At 51.6% G+C, this 22,604-nt stretch overlaps 1 protein-coding gene across 1 annotated transcript in view; it reads right to left on the bottom strand.

Moving 5' to 3' along the window:
* Positions 1–16,549: 16,549 nt before the first annotated feature.
* Positions 16,550–22,604, bottom strand: part of KCNK12 (potassium two pore domain channel subfamily K member 12) — a 48,031-nt gene continuing 41,976 nt past the window's right edge. The window contains exon 2 of the mRNA XM_032877847.1: positions 16,550–17,563. Coding sequence (XP_032733738.1) covers positions 16,662–17,563 — 902 coding nt within the window. The 3' untranslated portion in view covers positions 16,550–16,661. The remainder of the gene's footprint in view (positions 17,564–22,604) is intronic.

Genomic DNA, 22,604 nt, shown 5'->3' with positions numbered 1-22,604 from the left:
GTTCCATCCTCGGGGCTGGGAGCACTGGTGAGCCTTACAGAGGCAGCACATGGCCCCCTGGAGCTAGTCCCATGGTGACTCCTGTGAGGGACTGTGGTCAGCCAGAGAGGTCCCAGGTGGTAGCTCAGAGACCGGCTCTGACACCGCCCCCTGGGAGCTCTGGGGGCTTAGCTTCTGATTAGCTTTAAGACATTCTCTTATATATCCTGCCTGGGCCCTAGCAGCCCAAGGGCCAAAGAAAACAAGTCCCAACCTCCTTGGCCTGAAGCTGAGTTGCTTCCCGTCCACATGTAGCCCCTACCGCCTCTGGTTCCTTTCCTAGAGGTTCCAGATCTCTGCCTTTCCAGCCCCAGGTGCTCGCTACTAGCCCAGGCAGCTGAAGGACCGAGCACTCTCACCGCTTTGAATGCTGAGGCCAGTCCTCCTGACCACAAGCAATTGGATCTTCCCATTGCACCCCAGCCCAGCTACTTCCTGCCCTCTGCTCTGCTGGGGCTGCCTCCTGCTGTCCAGCTTCACCCCTTCCCCTGCGTTGGGGAGGACAGGTTCCCTAGAGGAAATGGGGAGCATCGTGACCCAAAGGAGTGAAGAAGGGGTAAAGGGCTGAGAACAGCATGTCCACGTACTGCCTCGCAGGAGGTGAACATTCGAAGAGATACAACAGGGGAAGGGTGAGCAGTGTCTGTGACTTCAAAGCCTTCTGAAAGAGTCAGCTGCTGCTCTGGGTGGGTGGGGGAGGGGGAGGAGAAGGGGTGAAAAGAGAGGGAAATGGAGAGGACAGGAGGAGGGCTGTGCTATGCTCTGAGCCTTTCATGAGGGCCGCCAGCTGGTGGCCAAGTTGGCTGTATGCCAGCCCTGCTCCACCTTGTCCCCTGTGTGCTCTGGGCCAGGCTTTGTCTGCTCCAAGGGCCACCGCCTTCTCATTCCCACAAAGACCCTGTATGAGCAGCAGTGGCCTCTTGGAAGAAAAAGATGTCTTTGTGTTGAAGCACAAAGAGCTAAAATCCCTGAACTCAGAAAGGCCAGTGCTGGAAAAATAATTTTAAAGTCTTGTAAAGGAATGCTGAATGGGAGCATGAATTTGTGGCTAGAGTGAAATGAGGAAGCGTTTTGGAAAATCTCTTTCTAGAGGCCAAGAGCTACTAAGCCTTCATTAGTCAAGGAGTAGCTTGGGGCCTCAGGGAGACCCTGTCCTGGGCCAAGGGGAGCTGAACATGGACAGCAGAAGTTTAGGAGAAGGGAACGAAGGCCATGGAGCACCCAGTCTGCACCATACGTTCTGCACACATAATCTCATTTAATCCACACACAGACCTGCCATCTGTGGGGACACCAAAATGGAGGCTGGGAAAAGAGAAGTCACTTGCCTGAGGTCACTGAGTTGAATGATGGAGGGACAGCTGCCCTGCATGCCTCCTGCTCCTCCTCATCCCTACCCCCATGAAGTGCTTACCGAGAGAGCACTCCCCATGCACCGACCAGGACATGGAGACTCAGAGGACTGGAGGACCTTGCCCAAACTCATTGGGATGGTGGGGGCAGGATCGGGGGCCGCATTAGCTCCACGACGTCTTCGTAGGAATCTTGCAGTTAAATTCCTCCTGTGGGGGTGAATCGTGGTCTGCGTGGTCTGCAGAGATTTCAGTGTTCCTTTCTCATGTTGGTGAGTCCTTTCTCAATGTGGCAACAAAATTTGTCAGATTTTCCTCCTTCATGTTGAGAGATGCATCTCCATGCTGTTTATCAGACACTTTTTTTTTTTTTTTGACAGAGAGAGATCACAAGTAGATGGGAGAGGCAGGCAGAGAGAGAGAGAGAGAGAGAGAGAGAGAAGCAGGCTCACCGCTGAGCAGAGAGCCCGATGTGGGACTCGATCCCAGGACCCTGAGATCATGACCTGAGCCGAAGGCAGTGGCTTAACCCACTGAGCCACCCAGGTGCCCCTGTTTATCAGACACTTTTATAGCAAGATACTGTCTCTCTAATTCCTCCTTTGGTTGACTGAAGTATGGGCCAGACCCACGTGCTGAGTAGAGGTGTCTAAGAGGTGGAGGTTCGTGCTGAGGCCACTGAGCCTCCTTTCACCGGCTCACCTGAGTGCCGCTGTCCAGGGACAGTCTGGCCCCAGGTAGCTGTCTTCAACATATCCATCATCTTCTCATTTAGCTCATTTTGCTGGTTTCACAATCCCTCATGGAGAGTCCAATTAAAGTCTTGGAAAGAATCTGGGCTCTGTACATTGTCCTCAGTGGACCAACTAAGAGCTGAAAAGAGTAAAATGAAAAGCGGGACAAAGCCATTGCTCAGGTTAGGATAATTAGAATTTGAGGCTTCTTCCTTCTATAAAAGGAAGGGAAAAACCACTATCCTGGTGGTCTCCATTAGAGAAAGAAATGTTTTATTAAATCGTATGTAATCCTGGCAATTGCTTTCTATTGGAGCTTGAAGAGAGGCCTGGGAATGTTCCATCTCCCAGCACTTTCTCTGTACCTCCTTTACGACACTCTTTACTTTCTGCCAAGTTATTTGTGTCTGGTCTTAGTGTTTAATTTTTGCTTCTAGATGGTATGTCCCTATATCTACTTCTGTGGACAATTTGCGGTGGTTTGTATGCATGGAAGGTGTTCAATGAATGATGTAATGTAAGCACATGATGGATGGACAGCTGGTTGGATGGATGGCCCCTGATAGGCAGGTTAGCACGAGAAGAGAAGAGTAGAACTTGCTGATTCAGGAGGGGAGGTGAGAAGGGGAGATGATATTCATTGAATGTCCTTGCTATGCACTATGTTTGGCACTTTATAACCATTTTGGTAATCACTACACCAATGCAGTCAGGTGGGTTTGTTTTCTCATTTCAAGGTGTTTAATGCCCCAAGGGCTAGGGAATTCGCTTAATAGGGCCCTCGTCTAGACTGGTCTGAATAGAAAACCCACCACACTCTAAAAGTCAACCCAGCACCAACTGGGCACCGAGAGTTGGCTTTTACGATGTGGTTTATCCAGTCGTAAACCCAGTGATTTACCCACTGACCCCAAAAATCTGTGGATGCAGATTGGTGGAGGTGGTTTGGGCATGAATGAGGGTGTGCTGTGGGAGTGAGGGAGTATCCGGCCTCCCCAAGGCCTGGGTGACTGAAATATCAGCCCAGGAAGACTGGCTGCCCTCGTTGGTTCCAGAGGAGTCAGGAGAGGTGTGGCCATGCCCTCAGCATACCTGTCCTAGAATGCTGTGTGCTGGGGAGGGGGACCCTGGGGGCTCAGTCAGCTAAGTGTCGATTCTTGGTTTCACTTCAGGTCAGTATTTTGTGGTCGTGGGTTCCAGTCCTACTTCGGGCTCTGTCATGGAGTCAGCTTCAGATTCTCTCTCCCTGTCCCTCCTGTTCACACACACACACTCTCCCTCTCAAATCAATAAATACAAATCTTAAAAAAAAAAAAAAAATGGTGGGACGCCTGGGTGGCTCACTGGGTTAAAGCCTCTGCCTTTGGCTCGGTCATGATCCCGGGGTCCTGGGATCGAGCCCCACATTCGGCTCTCTGCTCCGCAAGGAGCCTGCTTCTCTCTCTCTGCCTGTCTCTCTGCCTACTTGTGATCTATGTCAAATAAATAAATAAAATCTTTGGCAAAAAAAAAAAAAAAAGGTGCTGTGTGCCACCAGGGGTGGCCTTCTCCCCTCCCATGTCACCCAGCCCTTTCCCCGCTGCAAACACCTGTACCCTTCTCAGTGCCTACTGAAGAGGGTAAAGGCTAAGAGCGAGAGTTACCTGAATGGCAGCCCTCAGAGGAGGGGAGAGCGGAGGCCGAGTTCTGCCAGCTGGGGGCTGCCTGGAGCAGCGTTTGTCAGGCCTGGCCTCAAGCTGATGTCACCATCCAAGGAGACAGGGCTGGGAGTCAACGGGCAGCAGGGTTTGGGAGCCCAGACTATGGATTTGGTTCTGGAGATCAAATCCTTTATGTAACTTGCCCTCATGATGGCTGTCTGTCGTGCGGGAGCATCCTGCTTCCACAGTCTATCCCAACTAGCCCTGGTGGGCCTGTCCCTCACAGATGCTGTTTCGTGGGGTGGGGGGAAGGGCTTCTGTTAGCAGGCCCACCCCGACGACAAGCTGCCACAATTGCTCTGTCCTCTTTGGGGGGGGGGGTGCTTCTGAGTTTCTGACAAACTGTAAAGCTACCCAGCTTTTGTAAACTCCCCACAAACCCCTCTCCCTACCCCCTTGAGGTACCAGTGCAGCCTACTCATTCTTCCTGGTTATTTACACTTCAAGTCATCTGAAGGAGAATAAAGTTTGTCAGAGAATACTAATTCTCATTTCTAGTCATATGGCCTTCAGTGGTAGACATTATTTTTTCACATATATTGTCTTTTGGAGTGATTATAACCCCGTTTTATTTGCATCTCTGTGGGGGACCCATTTGCCTGCCTGACCACTCTGGCAGACCCAGGCTGTATTGGCGCATATCTGTACAGAGACCTCAGGAGTCCCTGTGTCCTTTGGAGTGGGTGCTTGGTTCCTCGGACACAACCCCAAAATAGATGAAGAGGTTGCCCCCTCTCCTCCACCAGGGAGTTGATGAGGTAGAGGAGGAAGTCCCCATGAGGTGGCAGAGGCTGAAGGCACTTGTGCTGGACCTTTTAGCTATGTGGGGAGAGGCACTTTTGGGAAGCTGTCTGTGTGGTGCCCTATGAGTGCCCTTTGACCCTCGTTATCCCTGGCTCCTCGAGCAAGAGAACTAGAAGAAGAAGAGACAGCCAGGCCCCTTTGGAGACACTCTTAGAAACTGTAACGCTGGTTGGGAGAGAAATCCTAACTCTCCAAAAAGTGGAAAACAAGATGTGTGTGAAAATGACAAAGTGAGGGGTTGTCAGCTGTGGCTGCGGGAGAGAAGTGTGTCGTCCCCTCCCCCCATCTCACTGTGTGGCATCAGGGAGGAGAAGGGACAAGGCATAGTGAGGCTTCATAGAGGGCCGTAAAGGCCACCACAGATGGCCAGAGCAGAACCATTGTAATGGACACCAAAGAGAACATGTCAGCCCCTCAGATCCCTGTTGCAGGAAAGAGGGTCTTTGGGGCTGGGGTCTGGGTTGGTTTTGCTGGGAGGGTGTCTGTGGCTTCCACTGTTTTTTCCACTGTGGCCACTAGCCTCTTCCTGGCACAACCCCAGGATCCTACCAGGAGAGGACCACTGGGTGCTTGCAGCTGGATTCTCCGGGAGTCAGCAATCTGTGCTTTTCTCCTTTGCTGATCTCAGTCTCTACCCTTCCTCTGTGATCAGCCACAACTGTGAGTAGCATAGCTTTTCTGAGTTCTATGAGTCCTTCATCGAACCTAAGGGTAGTTTTGAGGACCTCAACAAAACGTGCCAGGACCTGAGTCCCATGTTTATTTCAAAGGCCCTATAGGAGGTGGTTTCACGGGCATTCAGCACCAGGAGCTGGTAGGGAGTGTTAGTTATTTTTCTTTAAGTGAAAGAGGGAGGAAATGCCTGGAAATCTCACCTCAGAGGCAGATCTGCTTCTGTTCTAGGCTTTTCCCAAATACAACCAGGACAGCAGATCAATTCCCTTCCCCTCCCCAGGCTCCTCATCTATAACACAGAAGGGCAGGCTAAACCCTGGCGAAGGGTGGCTAGCACAGGCTCTGGAGCTGGGGGAGTGGGGAGCGGCAGCTCCTTCCCTGTGTCCCCAGTCTCCCTGGTCTCCCTGGTGCGCAGTGGGTGAGTTGGAGGGAAGCCAGCAGTGCTTGGCTTGCGTTCCCACTGCCCTGAAGCGGGCACTGGGCTCTAGTGGTAGATCTGTCTGGAGTTTCTGCAGCAGGAGCAAAGCTTCCCAGTGGCATTGGTGGTGGAGCAGCGGGGCGTGAGCCCAGCCTGGAGTCCGCACTCAGGCCCCACAGAGGACGGGGGGTGCTCACTGCGGGAAGACTGCAGGCCGCGAGGGGCTTGATACCTTCAGAGAAAGGGGGTGAGGAACTGCAACGTCCAGGAGAAGGCTATGCCCTAAGACGTCTCCTGGCCAGAAAGCTCGAGCCCGCCCCCAGGGCTTTTGCATTATTCTCGATAACTTGTTTAGGATGAATAAAATAGCCATAATCATAATTTTCCCCCACTTTTATTATTTTGATTTTTAACCAGTGGAAAGGGAAATCCCCTACTGGGGAGGGTGAGGTGAGGATAAGTGGGCTGTGGAGGGGTGGATGTTCTCAGTTTCTGAAACAGAGAGACTCTCTAGCTGGTAGAAACCTCCCTCCTGCCCTCTTGCCTCAAGCTCTGGATGCTCGGAAGAGAATCTAGGGAAGTTGGAACATGGAAGAAGGAGAAAGATTGAGAGACTCTTGTGAATCTTGAGGTGTTTGGTTAATAGTATCAGAAGCTGGACTGACAGAGACCCTGTTCTTTAAATACTAAGTCAACACTGGAGACAGTATTCGTTAGAAATGTAACAGGAGATGGCTGGAAATTTGTGGGTTTTTTTGTTTGTTTGTTTGTTTGTTTGTTTGTTTTTTTTTTGAGAGAGAGAGATAGGAGGGGAAGGGGCAGAGGGAAAAGGAGAGACAGAGAATCTCAAGCAGGCTTCATGCCCAGTGTGGAGCCTGACACAGGGCTCATTTCACAGCCCTGAGATCATGATCTGAGCCAAAATCAAAAGTCAGGTTAAATACAAAGTAAAGCCCATTAGACCGGGCTTAAGCAACTGAGCCACCCAGGTGCTCCAGGAATTTGTCTTTTAAAGGAAGGAGTGTTAGGGCTTACATTCATCTTCAGTCCTCTGAAGCCCGAAGTCAGCAAGGTGAATCAGTGATGCCCTAGAATGGCCTTTTCTGTGACCTTTAACTGATTAGTAGGGTTCCCATCTCCATATGCTGGGAGCCTAGGCTTCCGCTTCCTTCTGCTCCATCAGAACCTGGTCTTGGAAGAGACTCCACTGACAGTCATTTACACTTTAGTGAGAATATGTCATTATACTCTCTCTCCCTGGATGTCTGCATTCCAAGACTGTATTTTCTCATGAAAGTTACTATTGCTACAAAAGACATTCCAGCCTTCCAAGAGCAGGGAAGGAGTTATCCTGGGTAAGGACAATTTAGTTCACATTTTTCTGTTGCAGGGTGACCTAACTCAGTTCATAGACCAAGGGGGAAATTACTGGCTCGTACTGGTGGGAAGAAAGCTGAGGATTTGGGGGAGGAAATGCAGGCGCCAGGCTCAGAGGGCACCGCTGGGCTAAGGCAGGCCTGCCTCCACTTCCCTTTGCAGAGTGGTTTCCTACTCCCTTCTTGCAGGCTGAGGCTCCCTGTGGCCCAGGAGGAAGGATAGTCCCTGCCCCAAAGCCCTTGCAGGCAGGATGTGGTGGACAGGCACTCAGCATCCATTCCACACTCTTTTTTAGAGGGCTGTCCTGTACCGCAGAGACTAGGAGGCTGAAAACTACATTCCCCAGACTCTCTTGCAGCTACCGATCTGGCTGAGATTTCGATTCTGCATGTTAGATGCACCTGAACAAGATGTGAAAAGCAGATAGAAGGGAGAGTCTGTGCCCCTGCTGTCGGCTGCTGACAAGGGGGTATGTCTGATTTTTCTGGAGTGACTTCTTTACGAGGGTGGCCTTTACACAAATGGCTGCTTCCTGATTGTAGGAGAGATAGCAGCCCTCTCAGAGACCTGGCTGTCTCGGTCTGTCTCTCCCAAGAGTCAGTCCTGAGAGCATCACCCAGTCTTGTCAGCTTTCCTGGTGACACACAGGCCATTTGATAGCCCAGGTTAAAAGGAGTAAAGGCCATTAGACCAGAAAAAGAGTGACAACACGGTACAGCCAAGCAGGAAACGATCCGGGACAGGGTCTGGGAAGGCTGTTCAGATGAAGTTTAAGGAGGAGAAATGGGTAACATCTTTTAAAATCGAAAGACTGCAAATTCTGTGTCTCAGAGCAGGAAAGCCAAGTCTCGTAGTGATGCTGACTGATCTGTCAGTTGTCTAAGCATGCGGGACTGGAAGGGGCCTACTGGGTGCTGAAGATGCCCATCTCAGGATTATGGGTCCAGGTGTCTCTCCCCGGGGGCTACGGCACCAGTGCCCCGCAAATTCAGCCAGGCTGTCAGTGTCAGTGACCTTGGTGGCCAGGTCAGAGTTCATCCCTGGTCATAAATCGCATCTGCTTAAACCAGCTGAACTGGATTCTATTGTATTAACTTGGCCCTGATTGGTGCACTGGGCTTAACTCGTAACCTACAAAGGGAAAGGGACACTCAATCACCCCGATCCTTGGAATGCCAAGGAGGTGCTCCCCTGGCCTGACCATGTGCCCTCCCTTAGACCAGTAACCATGCCTGAGGATGTGGAACCATGGGTGATCTGGCCTAGAGGGAGGGTGCCAGGTCCTGTACGGAGGTGGTCTCACTCCCTACATCCTCCTGTAGAGGAACTATTGCAGGGGATAGTGACTGTGTGACACTGTTCTGGTCAATGAGACGTCAGCAGAATGGCCCCAGGGAGGCCTGGGAAAGCCACTTTCCAGGAAGGCTCCCTTCCTACTGCCTGCTGCTGGTAACACAGATGGAAGACTGGGAGGTCTCCCACCTCGCCACCGAGGTGACCAGCATGAGAACCAGAGACAACACGCTACACATGTTAAGTGGGAAGAGAGGAAGAGCCATCTGCCAGCAGACTCTGGTTATTTGAATCAAACCATCCCCTTTTTCTGCTTCTTTAAGCTCCTCTCTATTGGATTTTCTGTTACTTGCAGCTGAACACATTCCTAACTAACACAGGAGGCATCCTGGGATTGACAGGTTTGCTAGACCACAGGGAGATGGGGTAGTTTTTCAATAGGACAGGACAGGGATATTATTCCTAGACAAAGGGAACAGGAGAGCGTCCTAGACTGATGAAGGCAAAGGCTCCACAGGTACTTTGATGGGCCTTTACCAACAACCCCTAATCTCTCCTCTGCAGGCCATATTACCCCAACTGTGGGTATGACCGACTACTGTGGTTTGTGCCTCCTCAGTGAAAGCCAGCAGAACTAGGACCTGATTAAGAGGAGAAGGACTGTAAGAACCTGATCTGAAACCATCTGATGGGGAGGAACCAGAGAGGTGGGGGTTGGGTAGAAGAGGTCTATAAACTCCCATGTTCATTGGGTGATTTGATAAATACCCACCCCCACCCCCCAGCCCCGTGGCTGCCCTGGAGTTGGAGCTCTCTGACCCCAGAGCTTATGGAATGGGCGTTGTTGTAGCGACATAGGTTTTATCTGTGCTGTCCAATACAATAGTGGTACCTGTTAGCCACATGTGAGTGTTCAACACTTAAAATGTGGTTTCTGCAACCAAAGAGCTGAATTGGTAATTAATTGGTAACTTAAATTCATTTGAATATAAATAGCTGGGTGTGGCTGGTGGGTGCTGCAGCAGACGGGATCCAGCACGGTCCTTGACAGGTCCTGGAGGAAGCAGGGACACAGAAAGACAAAGGCCTGGAGCTCATAGAGGTTCCCACAGGCTTGGGAATGTGTGCAGAAGCTGCAGCTTTCAGCAGGAAGCTGGCCAGCCCACCGCAGGCACACTTCCTTCCATCCTGTGTCCAGATGGCCAGTCCTGCTCAGTGCAGTCCAGGGAGAAAGATGGGGTACAAAGGTCCATGTTGGGTTAGGCACTTGGCAGGTGTTTATGGAGCGTGGTTCTTGAAGGCAGCCCCGTGGACTCTTTCATTTCTTCCCTACCCTCTCTCCTCCTGAGCCCCAGAGTGACAGAGCCCAAAGGCCTGGCCCTCCTAGGGCTGACACAGAGAAGGAGCCCAGGGAGGGAGAGAGGCCTGCTGGCTGCCAGCAAGAGCAGCAGTCACAGGGCAGAAGGGAGCCCTCATGGCCTCTGGTTAAGCCTTTCTTTAGTGATTCCATCAATATCCCTTCTGTGAACATTTCTCTCCAAATGGAGCAGCAAGAGGCCATGGATATAATTTGCTTTGCCAGACTTCAGTTCTTTCTTTACTTATTTTTTAGATTTAAATTCAATTAATTAACATATAGTATATTATTGGTTTCAGAGGTAGAGGTTTATGACTCATCAGTCTTATATCACACCCAGTGCTCATGATGTCACATGCCCTCCCTCCTTAATGTCCAGCGCCCAGTTTCCCCATCCCCTCAGCCCCCTCCCCTCCAGCAACCCTCAGTTTGTTTCCTATGAGTAAGAGTCTCTTATGGTTTGTCTCCCTCTCTGATTCTATCTTGTTTTATTTTCCTTCTCTTCCCCTATGATCCTCTGTTTTGTTTCTTAAATCCCACATATGAGTGAGATCATATGATAATTGTCTCTCTCTGATTGACTTATGTTGCTCAGCATAATACCCTCTAATTCCATCCGCGTTGTTGCAAATGGCAAGATTTCAGGTTTTTGATGGCTGAATAGTATTCCCTTATCTATATACCACATCTTCTTTATCCATTCTTCTGTCGAGGGATGGCCTAGATTCCAGTTCTTTCAGCCAGTAGAGCACTCCACTATACTTCCCCGCTCTGGTCTTTTCACTTGCCACTGCTCCTGCCTGGGACACTTCCTTCCCCTCATCAGCACGCTCAGTTTGGACAGCCTGCCTCTGAGGGCCGTCCCTGAGGGTGGGTGGCAGCCTTGGCTGCCTCCCCTGGGTCCCCCCACAGTCCAGGCTTTCCCGTGGATCGGAGGCATCTATCCTGCCTATTGTGGTGCCCCGTCTCATGAGCCTGGAGCTCAGGGATGGTGAGGGCTATGCTGTCTTTCTCACCCATGTCTCTCTAGCTCCCGGGATGCCTGGGTAGCTAAGTCAGTTACATGCCTGCCTTTGGCTCAGGTCACAATCCTGGGGTCCTGGGATCGAGCTCCACATCAGGCTCCCTGCTCAGCTGGGAGTCTGCTTCTCCCTCTCCCTCTGCCCCTTCCCCCTGCTTGTGTTCATATGCTTGCTCTTTCTCTCTCTCTCAAATAAATAAATGAAATCTTAAAAAAAAAAATTCTGGGACCATCCCTAACAAGAGGGGGGTGGCTGGCCCTAAATTGGACAGGTTACTTACTCCTCTGACCCAGGACAAAATGGGGGAAAGCACCAAATTCCTAGGGTAGGTAAGAGACAGTGAGATCAATATGCAAGCTCTTGTCTGAGGGCCTGGCTTGGTAAATGTAAGTTCTTTTTTTCTTATCTTCTCCTTCAGAAAAACAGAAGGGGAACTGACCATAGAAGGGAGAGGGTCGGCAGCCCATCGGCATGGCTGGCAGTGGATCTAAACTGGCAGAGGACTCATAGACCTCCCATTTGAAGAGAAGGAAAGGAGCCCTTTGTGCAGGCGACTGCCCCGCCTGAGCTGATCACACAACTGGGGCCCAGGGCCCAGAGAGAGGAGAGGGTTGAGGGGCACCAGAAGTCGGGCCCCTCTGATGCCACAGCTGGCAAATAGGCCTTAGCTGGAAGCAGGGTAAGAGGACGCTTTCATTCCACTGCAGGCTGGCGTTTTTCAAACTGCTGGGTGTGATTCATCAGGAAATCAATTTAACAGCTTTGACCAGCATTAAAACAAAAGAAAACAGAAAATAAGATGCTGCCTGTCTGGGGCTGGGGGCGAGAGGGTGATTCTGTAGATTGAGGTGGCCGGGGCCATACTTGAAGGACCCATAAACTACTTCTCAGCTGGAGGGAGGGCACCCCGAGGGAGATGGGTGACCTGGGGACGGGCTGTGGAGTTTGCAGTATCATGATGGCCCCACCAGCAGAAGCAATCATTTGGATGGAACCTTCTTCCCCGGTTGGCACTGTAGAAGCTTCAGGGCTGCCTGGTTCCTCTCAGGGTGACCCTTGGCATTTGTGGAAATCTGACACTTTTCTGCTCTCAGCCTCTCATTTACTTTTCATAAGACTCCTGGGGTGAGGGGAGAGATGGGGTGTCCATGATATCATTATCCCACTTCAGAGATGAGAAAACTGAGGATCTGAGCCAGCAGGGTGACTGCCAGATGCGGAACTAGATGTCAGACTTCCTAACTTCTAAGTGAGCCTGCTTTCCACACCATGACGAGAGTGCTCTGTGTTTAGAGTGTGGGTTCAAGACACTGGCTGCCCATTGGGAGTACCTGGGCACCGCCCACAAAATTCCAATGTCTGGCTGAGCTCCTAGGACCACTGAAATCAGAATCTCCACAGGGGCTGGACATTGGGGAAGGAGGTTGGCTGGCGGGGGCCGTTGGGGGATGGGCGGGGCATCAGTATTTTCTCAAGTTGCCTCAGGAGAATCTAGTGCAGGACCAGGATTGGAAACCGCTGCCACCATGGGGCCAGTTTCCTCTGTGCTCATCTTCTCTCTTGGGCCCAGCTATTAGAAACTGGCCCAGCCCCAATTCAGCCAAGCTGCCTGCAAAGTACATTGGTGCCTCCCAGCTCAGATGGATGTCACTGTTGTTTTGCTGAGTAACTTCCCCAGGGAGCTGCTGCTGGGGCCCAATTCAAGGAGCTCAGGTCTCCTGGGGCCCCCTGAGAGGAGGTGTGATCAGGGATGTGGGGAGACAGGAGGCTCTGACAGACAGACAGCAAACAGCTTAAAGGGGTGGCAGGCTGCATTTTATTCATCGTTAATTTCAACACCCTTCAACTCCTCTCTTGGAGTACTGCTCAGAAAAATAAATGTATTGTTTAAGAAACCCTGCAGGCTTGCCCCACATGCTCTAGCCCCCCTCCTGAGAGAACACAGTAGCATAGAAAATGATTTGTAAAGCAAGGGGGAACTTCCCTGGGGAGAGGGGAGAGGAGCAAGAGGCTGAAGGAAAGGAGAGGAGGGTCTCAGGCCCTGTGAGTACAGAAATCTCATCGCTTCTCAGCACTTAAGAAGGCGCCTGAAGGTGCCAGGGCTGCTCCTAGGAAGGGGGCACAAGTCCAAGCCCCGAGTCCGTGCCGGGGAGTGTGCCCTGGCTCAGGAATGGTTTTGGCAACCCTTCCCCCACCCCAGCCCACAGAGACTGCCGCCTCCAGCCGCAGCCCTGCAACCCAGAAGCCCCAGTGTCTCCTCTGGACTCAGAAGGACCCGAAGCAGTCTGTCTGGCTATGCTTTCCAGACAGTGTGTGTGTGGAATTGTGCTTTTTGTTTGTTAAGAATGTAAAAAGTTACAGTAGGATGGAACCCGCCTGGCCCACAGCTCCTGGGGCCACCACCTCTGTGGGCCTCCATCCGCCTCAGTTCCCCAGAAGCTTCTCCTTTGGCTGTGAGGGCTCAGCTCACCCTGAAGCACACAGGAAGAGGGCTTCTGTTAGGAGGCCTGTCTGAGGGGTGGAGGAGCCTGCGTAAATTTAGCAGCTATCTTCCACGGTTTGGCTTGGGTTTGGACGCTGGCTTCTATGTAAAACACAGATTCAAATGCATGCAGAGTGTATGTGAAACTCCCCCAAGGCAGAGAGGAATTTTCCAGGCCCTAGTAGATCTCCAGGGAGTTAAAAATGGGAAAGCTTTCTTCTCAACGTGATCCAGACTGGGATTTTTCCTTGGGGAAAGGGGCTAGTAGCTCCTGGTAAGGCTGGTGTGTGTGTGTGTATGTGTGTATGTGTGTGTGTGCATGTGTGCATGCATGCATGTACGTACACATGATATGGTGATGTGTGAAGCTCCTGGGCAAATGCCTAGGACTGTATAGCATTTTCCACAAGCTGAGGGCCTGACACAGCCTGAGCCTTCTGACTCTTTCTCCAGGCCCTGGGGACTCTGGCTTCAGTCAGAGGACAGAGGAGCCTGACCACCTGGCCTCGTTAGCAAGCAAGGATGTGGGGGGCGGAGGGCAGGCTTCGTTACCTGTCTGCTCATCCTAGAGAAGTCCCACAGCCACTCACTTAGACCCTGGCCTCTGTGTCGCCACAGCCGGTGGCAGGGCTGCTTAGAGCCCCACAGCCCCAGCCTGAGAGGGGTGAGTATGGACATAAGGTGAGACAGCAACCCCAGGAGCTGGAGGCAGGGGGAGTCATAGACCACTGGGAGCTACCAGACGTGGGTCCAACTGGAGATCCCCACATGATGGGAGAGGGCACAGTAGCTAAGAGGATGGAGCCTCACTTAGCCTGAGGTTCAGAAGAAACTGCACCAAAGAAAAGGGGTCCCTATCAACATTATTATTCCCAAATGATGGTAGGACCCCAGTTCTGGTTCTCGACACTCAGCAGGATGCCAAAGAGGCCTTGAGGCAGGGGTTGGGGCTCCAGCAATCCCCCTAACTTTGGGAACCCAGCCTCTCCCCACCCCCCTGGGAAGCAGCCCCTGGCATTTGGGACACTGAGCCCTTTGGCGGGAGGTGAAGGACAACAATGTACTGAATTTGGGTAAGGGCACTAGGGGAACATGGGCAAAAAGACAAGTATGACTCTGGATCCTAAGCTCCTTTTGTATGTTGGAGGGCTGGTGTTTCTCTGGGAGGTTGATGAGAGGGAAGGGTCCCTTCCCTGTCCCCATTCAGCCAGGCTTATGGCTCCTTCAGAAGCTTGCTCAAGCTGCTCGCAATTGTCTCCTTCCCAAGGCAAAGCAGTGGAGAAGTGAAAACAGCGAAGGCTGCAGCATGAGCAATTTAGGATAGACTTTAGGAAGCACTGCTGACAGAGAAGACTGCCAAGGAAGGTTGTGAGTTTTTCTTCTCTGGAGGTGGGTCCTGCTCCTTCCCGTGGAGACGCAGCTCTGTGCAGTCCTGTGTGCTGGTCAGTGGGGTCCCCTGGACACCTCCTTGGCCTGTCTAACTCAAAGAACCTCGTTAGCTAGGTCTTAAGCTTCCTGTGCTGTCGCTGAGGCTCATGTCCTCTGCATTGGCTGCTGTTTTGCCTGCTCACGAGTTCTCATGGTCTAGATGCCTCCGTCATGGGGCTCTCTCACCCCCTCTGTCTGCTTCAGATCCCCAAGTTATTGCTTGTTGCCTGGGTGACACCTCTAATTGGATGCCTTTTCATCTTTCCTACTTTTAATCAAAGTAGCTAGAGTATCATTCGGATCCCAACACTTTTTCCCCTTCTGGTCATGAATTGGAGCAGGGAAAGGGGAGGTTGACATTGAAACATGACTCCTAATGTGTGTGCATGTGTGTGTGTTCCAGGCACATACACTTCCTTCACTGCCGGGAAGGGAGATTTCACGGCCTCCCATGCCTCTCGGGCATACAGTGTGAGGCATCCTGGTGTTTCTCCAAGACTTCCTGTCAGAAGCTATGGATATTGGTGGGTCACACCATGTCTGACTAGACTCTGGCATTTGTCCTTGGGATCATCTCTTTAGATGAGGAAGAGGGGCCAGAAGAGGATTGTTCCTTTACAGTCCAAGAACCCCCTCCTTTCAATGAAGGCAGCATCTGGCCTTCCTCCAGGTCAGGGACCCCTCTGCAGCAGAGGGCGGAGAACCAGTCCCTCAACTGGACAATCAACCAGCGCAAAACTAATTCCAAAACTGCTTCCATCCACCCCATCCATCAGCTCCCCCCGCTCCTGCCTTCCACCACCTCCAATACAGACTGTGCGTGGAGAAAACAAATTCACTTGACTGTCAGTGGAGGCCAAACAGGGCTTAGAATGGGATCTGTCCGCAAAAACATTATGGGCCCTGGAGCCAAATTCTCTGACATTCACAAGATGGCTGCTTTGGGTTCCTGGTGCGGCAGAGCTCGGACTCAGAGGAGAAGAAGGGGGTTTTGCAGGCTGTGCTCTGCACCCTTAGGGGGAAAACAAGCTGCTCAATGGGGAGTTAAGAACCAAAATCCACACCAACAAAGCAAGATCTTGTCTGAGAAGACTCAGACATTCCTGATTTGTTATGAAGAGCATTCCCAAGGACAACACTGGTAGAAGAAAGGAGGGTTGGAGGATTCTGTGATGCGCCCCCAGCCTCAGAGATCAGCTGGCTGAAGCAAAACAGGGTTCGGGGAGCCTGTGTGCTCCCCTCCCTGCCGCCACCCTGGGCTTCCAGCATTCAGAGTAGCTGCCCTGTGTGTGGGGCTAAATGCACCAACTCCAGGCTGAGAAAGGCCAGCTGAGCCCCTTACCATCCCAATTTCCAGATCTCAGGGAAATGCCACAGTCTGCAAGTTGGTGCTGTGTTTCATCTCATTGCATAATACTACACCATTCTCCGTGTGTAGCGGCTGTTCTATTTATATACATCGGTAGGCAACATATGGCTCTCCCCACCCCCACCTGTCAAAACTGTGACTACATCACTTCTGACGACCAGAAGGAAGCTGCTAGGCTGGGCCAGGATTCTAAATGCTGCGGAGGTAATTCAGAGCCATGAGAAGTTGCACCATATGCTTTGGGGTTGCCGGCTGCTTATGTGCATGGGGATGGGGTTCAATGCCAGTCCGCAAAACCCAGGAATGGCCCTTTCCTCGCTGCAGCATGCACCGGGCGAGCGTCTGGGGTGCCACTTTCTCTCGCCCAGGAGGACAATCTGCCGGGGGCCACGGTTCTTCAAGAGGGGACCCAGGAGGAAAACAGTCTCCCCCGAAACCTGCCCTGGATAACATCAGGCCTGGCCAAATAGTATTTCTTTAAAAAAAAAATTTTTTTTTTGTTTGATTTTATTGGGTAAAGATTAAGAAAGCGCCAGCGTCTGAGAGAAGGAAAGCAAACCACGGCCGGCGGCACGCCAGCCTGCCGAGGGTCCGTGGCGCGGCCCGGCGGTCTACCTGGAGGCGCTGGTCTCCGCCAGCCGGTTGTTCATGATGCCCAGCGCGCCCACACCGCCCGAGAAGCCGTTCTGGCGCGTGTTGACGCACACGCTGCGCGGGTAGCCGTTGGCCGTCTCCGACAGCTGCTTCTGCAGCAGCGCCAACGACACCTTGTTGGAGGCCGTGAGGTCGCGCATGGAGATGAGCTCGCCCGACAGGCGGCGGCCCTCGGCGTCGCTGTCGCGGGCCGCGGGGTCGGCGCCAAGTGCGGCCAAGCGGCGGCGCAGCCGGGAGCCCGGCGTGATGGCGTTGCGCCGCGAGAGGGGCGCGCCGGGCGCCGGGCAGCAGCGCGCGCAGCAGCGGCAGCTCAGCTTGCGCAGCATCCAGTTGAGCACCTGCTTGATGAGGATGGAGATGACGTTGAAGAGCGAGTAGATGCAGCACACGCCGAGCAGGATGAAGAGGAAGTTGCCCAGGCGGTAGAGCCCCTGGTTCCGGTAGGCGGCGTGCTGGCTGCTCACCAGGTCCCCGAAGCCGATGGTGCTGAAGGTGACGAAGCAGAAGTAGAGCGAGTCCACGTAGTCCCAGCCCTCCACGCTGGTGTACATGGCCGAGGCGCAGCACGATAGCAGCACAGCGAACAGGCCCAGGATCAGTAGCACGTGGTACACCGAGGGCTTCCAGCCGGCCAGGCAATCGGCCTCTGAGAGCGCCGAGCCGCGGCGGAAGGTGGCTGGCAGCAGGCCGCTGCGGCGCAGCTGGCGCTCCCGGCAGGCGCGCATAATGAAGGCCAGCAGCGAGATGATGCGCTCCAGGAAGAGGTTGAAGAACAGGATGGTCCCCGCGCAGCCGAACAACCCGTAGGCGATGAGGAAGGCCTTCCCGCCCACCGTCGCGGGGGTGGTCATGCCGAAACCTGGGGAGACAGGACAGGGGTCAGCGAGGCCCTGGCTGGGCAGGTGGTGCCTGCTGGGTGGCGAGCCGGGCGGGCGTACGCAGGTGCTGCCGTACGCAGGTGCTGCCGTGGTTTCTTCCCTGAGTGGCATCACTCAGAGGAGGGGAGACGGTGCTTAGACATTTCTCTCCCTTGGCGGCACTAGGCTTGGTTCCCGATTTCTGGGTGACGCCTAAACTGATGGAGGAGACACACCTCCTGAGTCGTGGGGATCTGTAGATCGAAATGCGTGGGGGCAGGATGGCCACTAGGAAGGACCCATAAAGATTCAGGAAATGAAACCACTGTGCAGATGCAGACCACTGAGATACCTACAAAGCGACGAAGAGATGTCACCTGCCCTCCCACCCCTCAAATTGTTTTGGTTTTTTGTTTTTGTTTTAAGGTAACCAATGCACATGTGGGCATACTTAAGACAGAATTCCATAAAGGCTTCATTTTAACCAGGGTTACTAGGGATGGGGTAGAGTGTGTTCAGTCTGGGTAGCTATGCGTGATGGTCTCTAAAAGGGGGTTTATGAAACTGACAAAAAGACTGAGAATGAGTCCACAACCTTCAGAGAGTGAGCTGGGTCCCTCGTTGAGTGTCCAACCTGGGGCCTATCCCAGGACCCTTGGGTCATGACCTGAGCTGACTGAGCCACTGAGGTGCCCTCATCAATGGATTTCTGTGGGAGGCTTGACATCCCACCAGTGTGCTCAGGACCCTGCCATCCAGGGCAGTGCAGCTCTGCCCCTCCCACCTGAGCTCTCAGCCCACTTCTGGTGTGGTCTTTTTGTGGGACCCATGTTTGCCTCACTCTGGTTATAGAAGGTACAAAGACTTTGGCACCAAGATTCACTGCTGCCTGGAGTCTGAGCTGGAAATGGATCATCTGTCTGAACAAGCACCATGGCACCTTTCAGCTCCTATGCAGCAAAAATTCAAGGGCATCCCTGTGCAATGTATGTCCCCACGTCAGGAGGTCTGCCTGTGTGCTGCTACTGGTGGGGTGAACCAGCCCTGGGAACTGGGTGGATAAGAGTTTTGTCTCACTTGGCTTACTATTTCCTTAAAAGAGCCAGAGGAAAAATTTTTTATTTTCAGTAATTCCTTAAGTCTATATACTAATCATTTTCTAGATTCCCTGGAGGAAATCTCAATAGCCTAACCATGGTCATTTTCTGCTTAATGACTTAAGTTAGGAGGAAAGCTTATGACGATACCATGTTGAAGAAGATGAATTATATCCCTAGATTCAGATTTTGTCCACAAGACAGTAAAAACAAAAACAAAAACACCAAAACTGTTTTTGTGTGACCAATTTAATAGAGAGATTTTTCCACAATCAAGGGGAGCCTGGGTGGCTCAGTCTATTAAGCATCGGCCTTGGGATTGAGCCCTGAGTTGGGCTCCCTGCTCTGTTGGGAGTCTGCTTCTCCCTCTCCTTTTGCCCCTCCCCTGTCCATGCTCGCCCCCATCCACACCTCTCTTCCAAACAAATAAAATCTTTAAAAAAAAAAAAATCTTAAAAAAAAAAAGCCCAACCTAAGTTCTTGAATTCACAAAGAAATCAGTTCTGAATCCATATGGTTGTATGTGGTTATATGTGAAGTGAAAGTGTTTGTATTTGTGTGTGCGTGTGCACATTTATATAAAGTCCTACATTGATGACCCAAATATCCAACAACACAACCAAGTCACAGTCTGTTCATACAAGGATATAGCATTGAGAAAGCATCGACCACAGCTACTTGAAATAATAAGAATGAGCCTCACAAAAGAATGTCAAACAAGGAAGCTGAACACAGAATACCTTCTGTATTATTCCACTTATAAAAAACTCAAAACTGGGCACCTGGGTGGCTCAGTCAGTTAAGTGTCTGCCTTCAGCTCAGGTCATGATCCCAGGATTTTGGGATGGAGTCCCACCTTGGGCTCCTTGCTCAGCAGGGAGTCTGCTTCTCCCTCTGCCCCTCCCCACTCGTGCTCACATACTCTCTCAAAAATAAATAAAATCTTTTAAAAAATTCAAAACCAAGCAAAACCAAACTATAGTAATTTTTTAGGAATACATTCTTGGTTGGTAAAATTATAAGGTAAATCAATTTCTTTTTTTAAGTTTTTATTTATCTGAGTAATCTTTATGCCCAACACAGGACTCGAAGTCGTGACCCCAAGATCAAGAGTCGGATGCTCTCCCAACTGAATCAGCCAGGTGCCCCCCCATTTAAAGTTTTTATTTAAGGGAAGTAATTTGAATAAAAGAATTGGAATTTCCCCTGGGGTAATAAATTGGAGGGGATACAGGGGCCTCTGGGATGTTGGAAATGTTTTGTTAATCTAGATAGTGGTTACATGGGTGTTGTGTAATTATGTGTTTATGAGGGTTTTGGTTTTTTGTTTGTTTGGTTTTTTGTACTCATGATATGAAAAACTTAAAAAACCTCCTAGACTCTTAACCCTAAGAGACCTTAATTCTGACCTACCTCTCCTGTATAGGGGAGGGAGCAGGAGCAGAGGGAACATGGCCTGCAGCTTCTTGGGGCAGATACCATACATGTGTCCTGGCTTCTAGCCTGGTGCCTAGACCATTCTACCCGACACTGCTTCTAACACACTGAGGAAAAATAGCACCTGTAATAGGGGATTCCTTTGCTAGATTCCAGAAGAAATGGAAAGTCCTGAGCCTGGAAAATTAACACCTGTGTGAGAGAATATGGGATTTTCTGCAATGGGATTTTTGCAATCTTTAGGATTTTTAGCTGAAGTTTCAAACATAAGAGTGACACGTGGTATGTTATCCTCTATTTGAAAGAGAAATTCTTGATGCATCTATGCCGGATTACTAGAAGTCCAAAATGGGTCTGGTGACTAGCACACCTCATCTCCAGGCTATATGGAAAAGGCTAGAAATTATCCAGGGATAATGGGAGATGGTCATGAAGTAGCAGAGTTTTTGTGGCAGAAAGTACTGTGTCATTCTGTATCCACCCCCAGGGCAGGTATGGGGGTGCGGTCAAGAGCCTCTCTGGTTGCAGCCTCACTTCCGGAGGCTAGCCAAGCTGCAGACACTGGGAGGCCCAGCTAGGGCCACTTGTTGCAGTATAGGAAGAGTTTGGGGAGAGCCAGAGGTATTTCCTAGAGTCTGAAGCCGTGCTGGAGAGTCCTCTGGATGGGAGGCTGGCTGGAGCAGCCCACACAGGCAGGGGTGGGAAGAGGAGAGCAGTCTGTCCTTCTGATGATGCTTGTTGCATCAAGTATGTGTGAGAGTGACACGGTCGAGCAGAAGGCAGCCAGATCTGAAGAGACTCTGCCCAAGACAGTTGCTGCTGGATGCAGGGGCCCCTAGAAATAGGAGGCTAAGGGGCGGGGTGCTGGGACAGCGTTGGAGGTACTCACAGGAGGTAGGATGGAGAGGGCAGGCCCACTAAGGGAATAGCGCAGGGCATCTCCAAAGACCCAGAGATGGGCCCCATGAACATGCATGTTCATCCCCACAGTGGCCATGGCAGTGCTACTAGCAATAGCTAAGAAGGGATTATAGTGGCCCCAGTGATGTCAGACCAAGAGGCAAACAGATTGCCCCTCTCTCACTGCAGGCCCCTTGATCTGAGGGCCAGGCCTCAGCTGGAGGGAGAGGCTGAGCTTTGATTAAAAGTGAACTTGAAGATTGGATTTAGATTAGGTTGAGATCGGACTGGATATTTGAGACTGAGTTTCAATTATAAAATGGCTGGTACTTTAAAAAAAAAAAAAAAAAAAAAAAAAAGACTAGTTGGAAAACTCCAGCATTTGCCCAAGATCTGAAGGGATCCAAAGCGAAGTCCTTTACGAGACCAGATGAAGACCATTTCCCGTGTCAGCCCATTGAATAAACTGGTTCCACCTGGACTTAATGCAGGGAAGACCACCCCCCTCCCCGACACACCCCCAGCAGGCCGCCTAGCTTCATCTCTGCAACAGCTGTGGGGGAGGCATACCCCACCCTACAGACAGGAAATCAAAGACTGGGGGGGGGTAAGTCGTTGTCAAGGCCCCACAGCATGGAAGGGTAAGCTGAGACAGAAACCCAGGTCTGCCAGTACCCACCATCTACATTCTTCCCACACTGCCTTCCCAGGGCACTGCAGGCCTCCATTCCTCCTAGAAAACCTAATTTCCATTCTCCAGGGCTGGCAGCCAGGAGCGTGCTTTCGTGTGGGGAGGCTGACCCTCAGTCACCACTCCTGTCCCCAGGCAGTCCTCTGTCCCCTTGTGGCTCTCTTTCCACTGACCACTGCTGGAGAGAGGGGCCACTGATCCTCCTTGATGTTCCCACCAAGGTGGCTTCTTCACCCCTCTTGTGGCTCAGTGAAGACAAGCGTGACTTTGTAACCAGACTCAACCCTGGGACAGCAAGAGGAACGCAATGCTGAGGGGACCTCTACTTTTGGCTAACTGTCTGGCTGATTGCCCACAGGCAGGGGCAATCTGCCTCACAGGACTGCCCCTACCTGACCTACCTCCAAATCAAAGGCCATGCCCTCTATCAGCAGCATCCTCGGATTCCTCCAAACTCCATGTCTGGCTTCCCAGCCCCTCTCTGGAGCTGGGTATCTTTTTTTTTTTTTTTTTTTTTTAAGATTTTATTTATTTATTTGAGAGAGAGAGTGCGAGCACAAGTAGGGGGAGAGCAGAGGGAGAAGGAGAAGCAGATTCCCCACTGAGCAGGAGCCCGGTGCAGGGCTCAATCCCAGGACCCTGAGATCATGACCTGAGCAGAAAGCAGACACTTAACCAACTGAGCCATCAGGAGCCCCTCTTTTTTTTTTTTTAATTTTACTTATAATTTTTTAAAATATTATTTATTTGAGAGGGAGAAAAAACACGAGTGGGGTGAGAGGCAGAGGGAGAAGCAGACTCCCTGATAAGCAGGGAGCCCAAAGTGGGGCTCAATCCCAGGACCCAGAGAGCATGACCTGAGCCAAAGGCAGACACTTAACCAAGGATAAGTTAAGGATACTTCTCTTCTCTTGATGA

Source organism: Lontra canadensis, unplaced genomic scaffold (assembly GCF_010015895.1).
Source record: "Lontra canadensis isolate GAN:19392208 unplaced genomic scaffold, GSC_riverotter_1.0 scaffold61, whole genome shotgun sequence".
Taxonomy (NCBI): Eukaryota; Metazoa; Chordata; class Mammalia; order Carnivora; family Mustelidae; genus Lontra; species Lontra canadensis.
The sequence above is the reverse complement of the archived record's forward strand: the minus strand, read 5'-3'. Positions and strand labels throughout refer to the sequence as shown.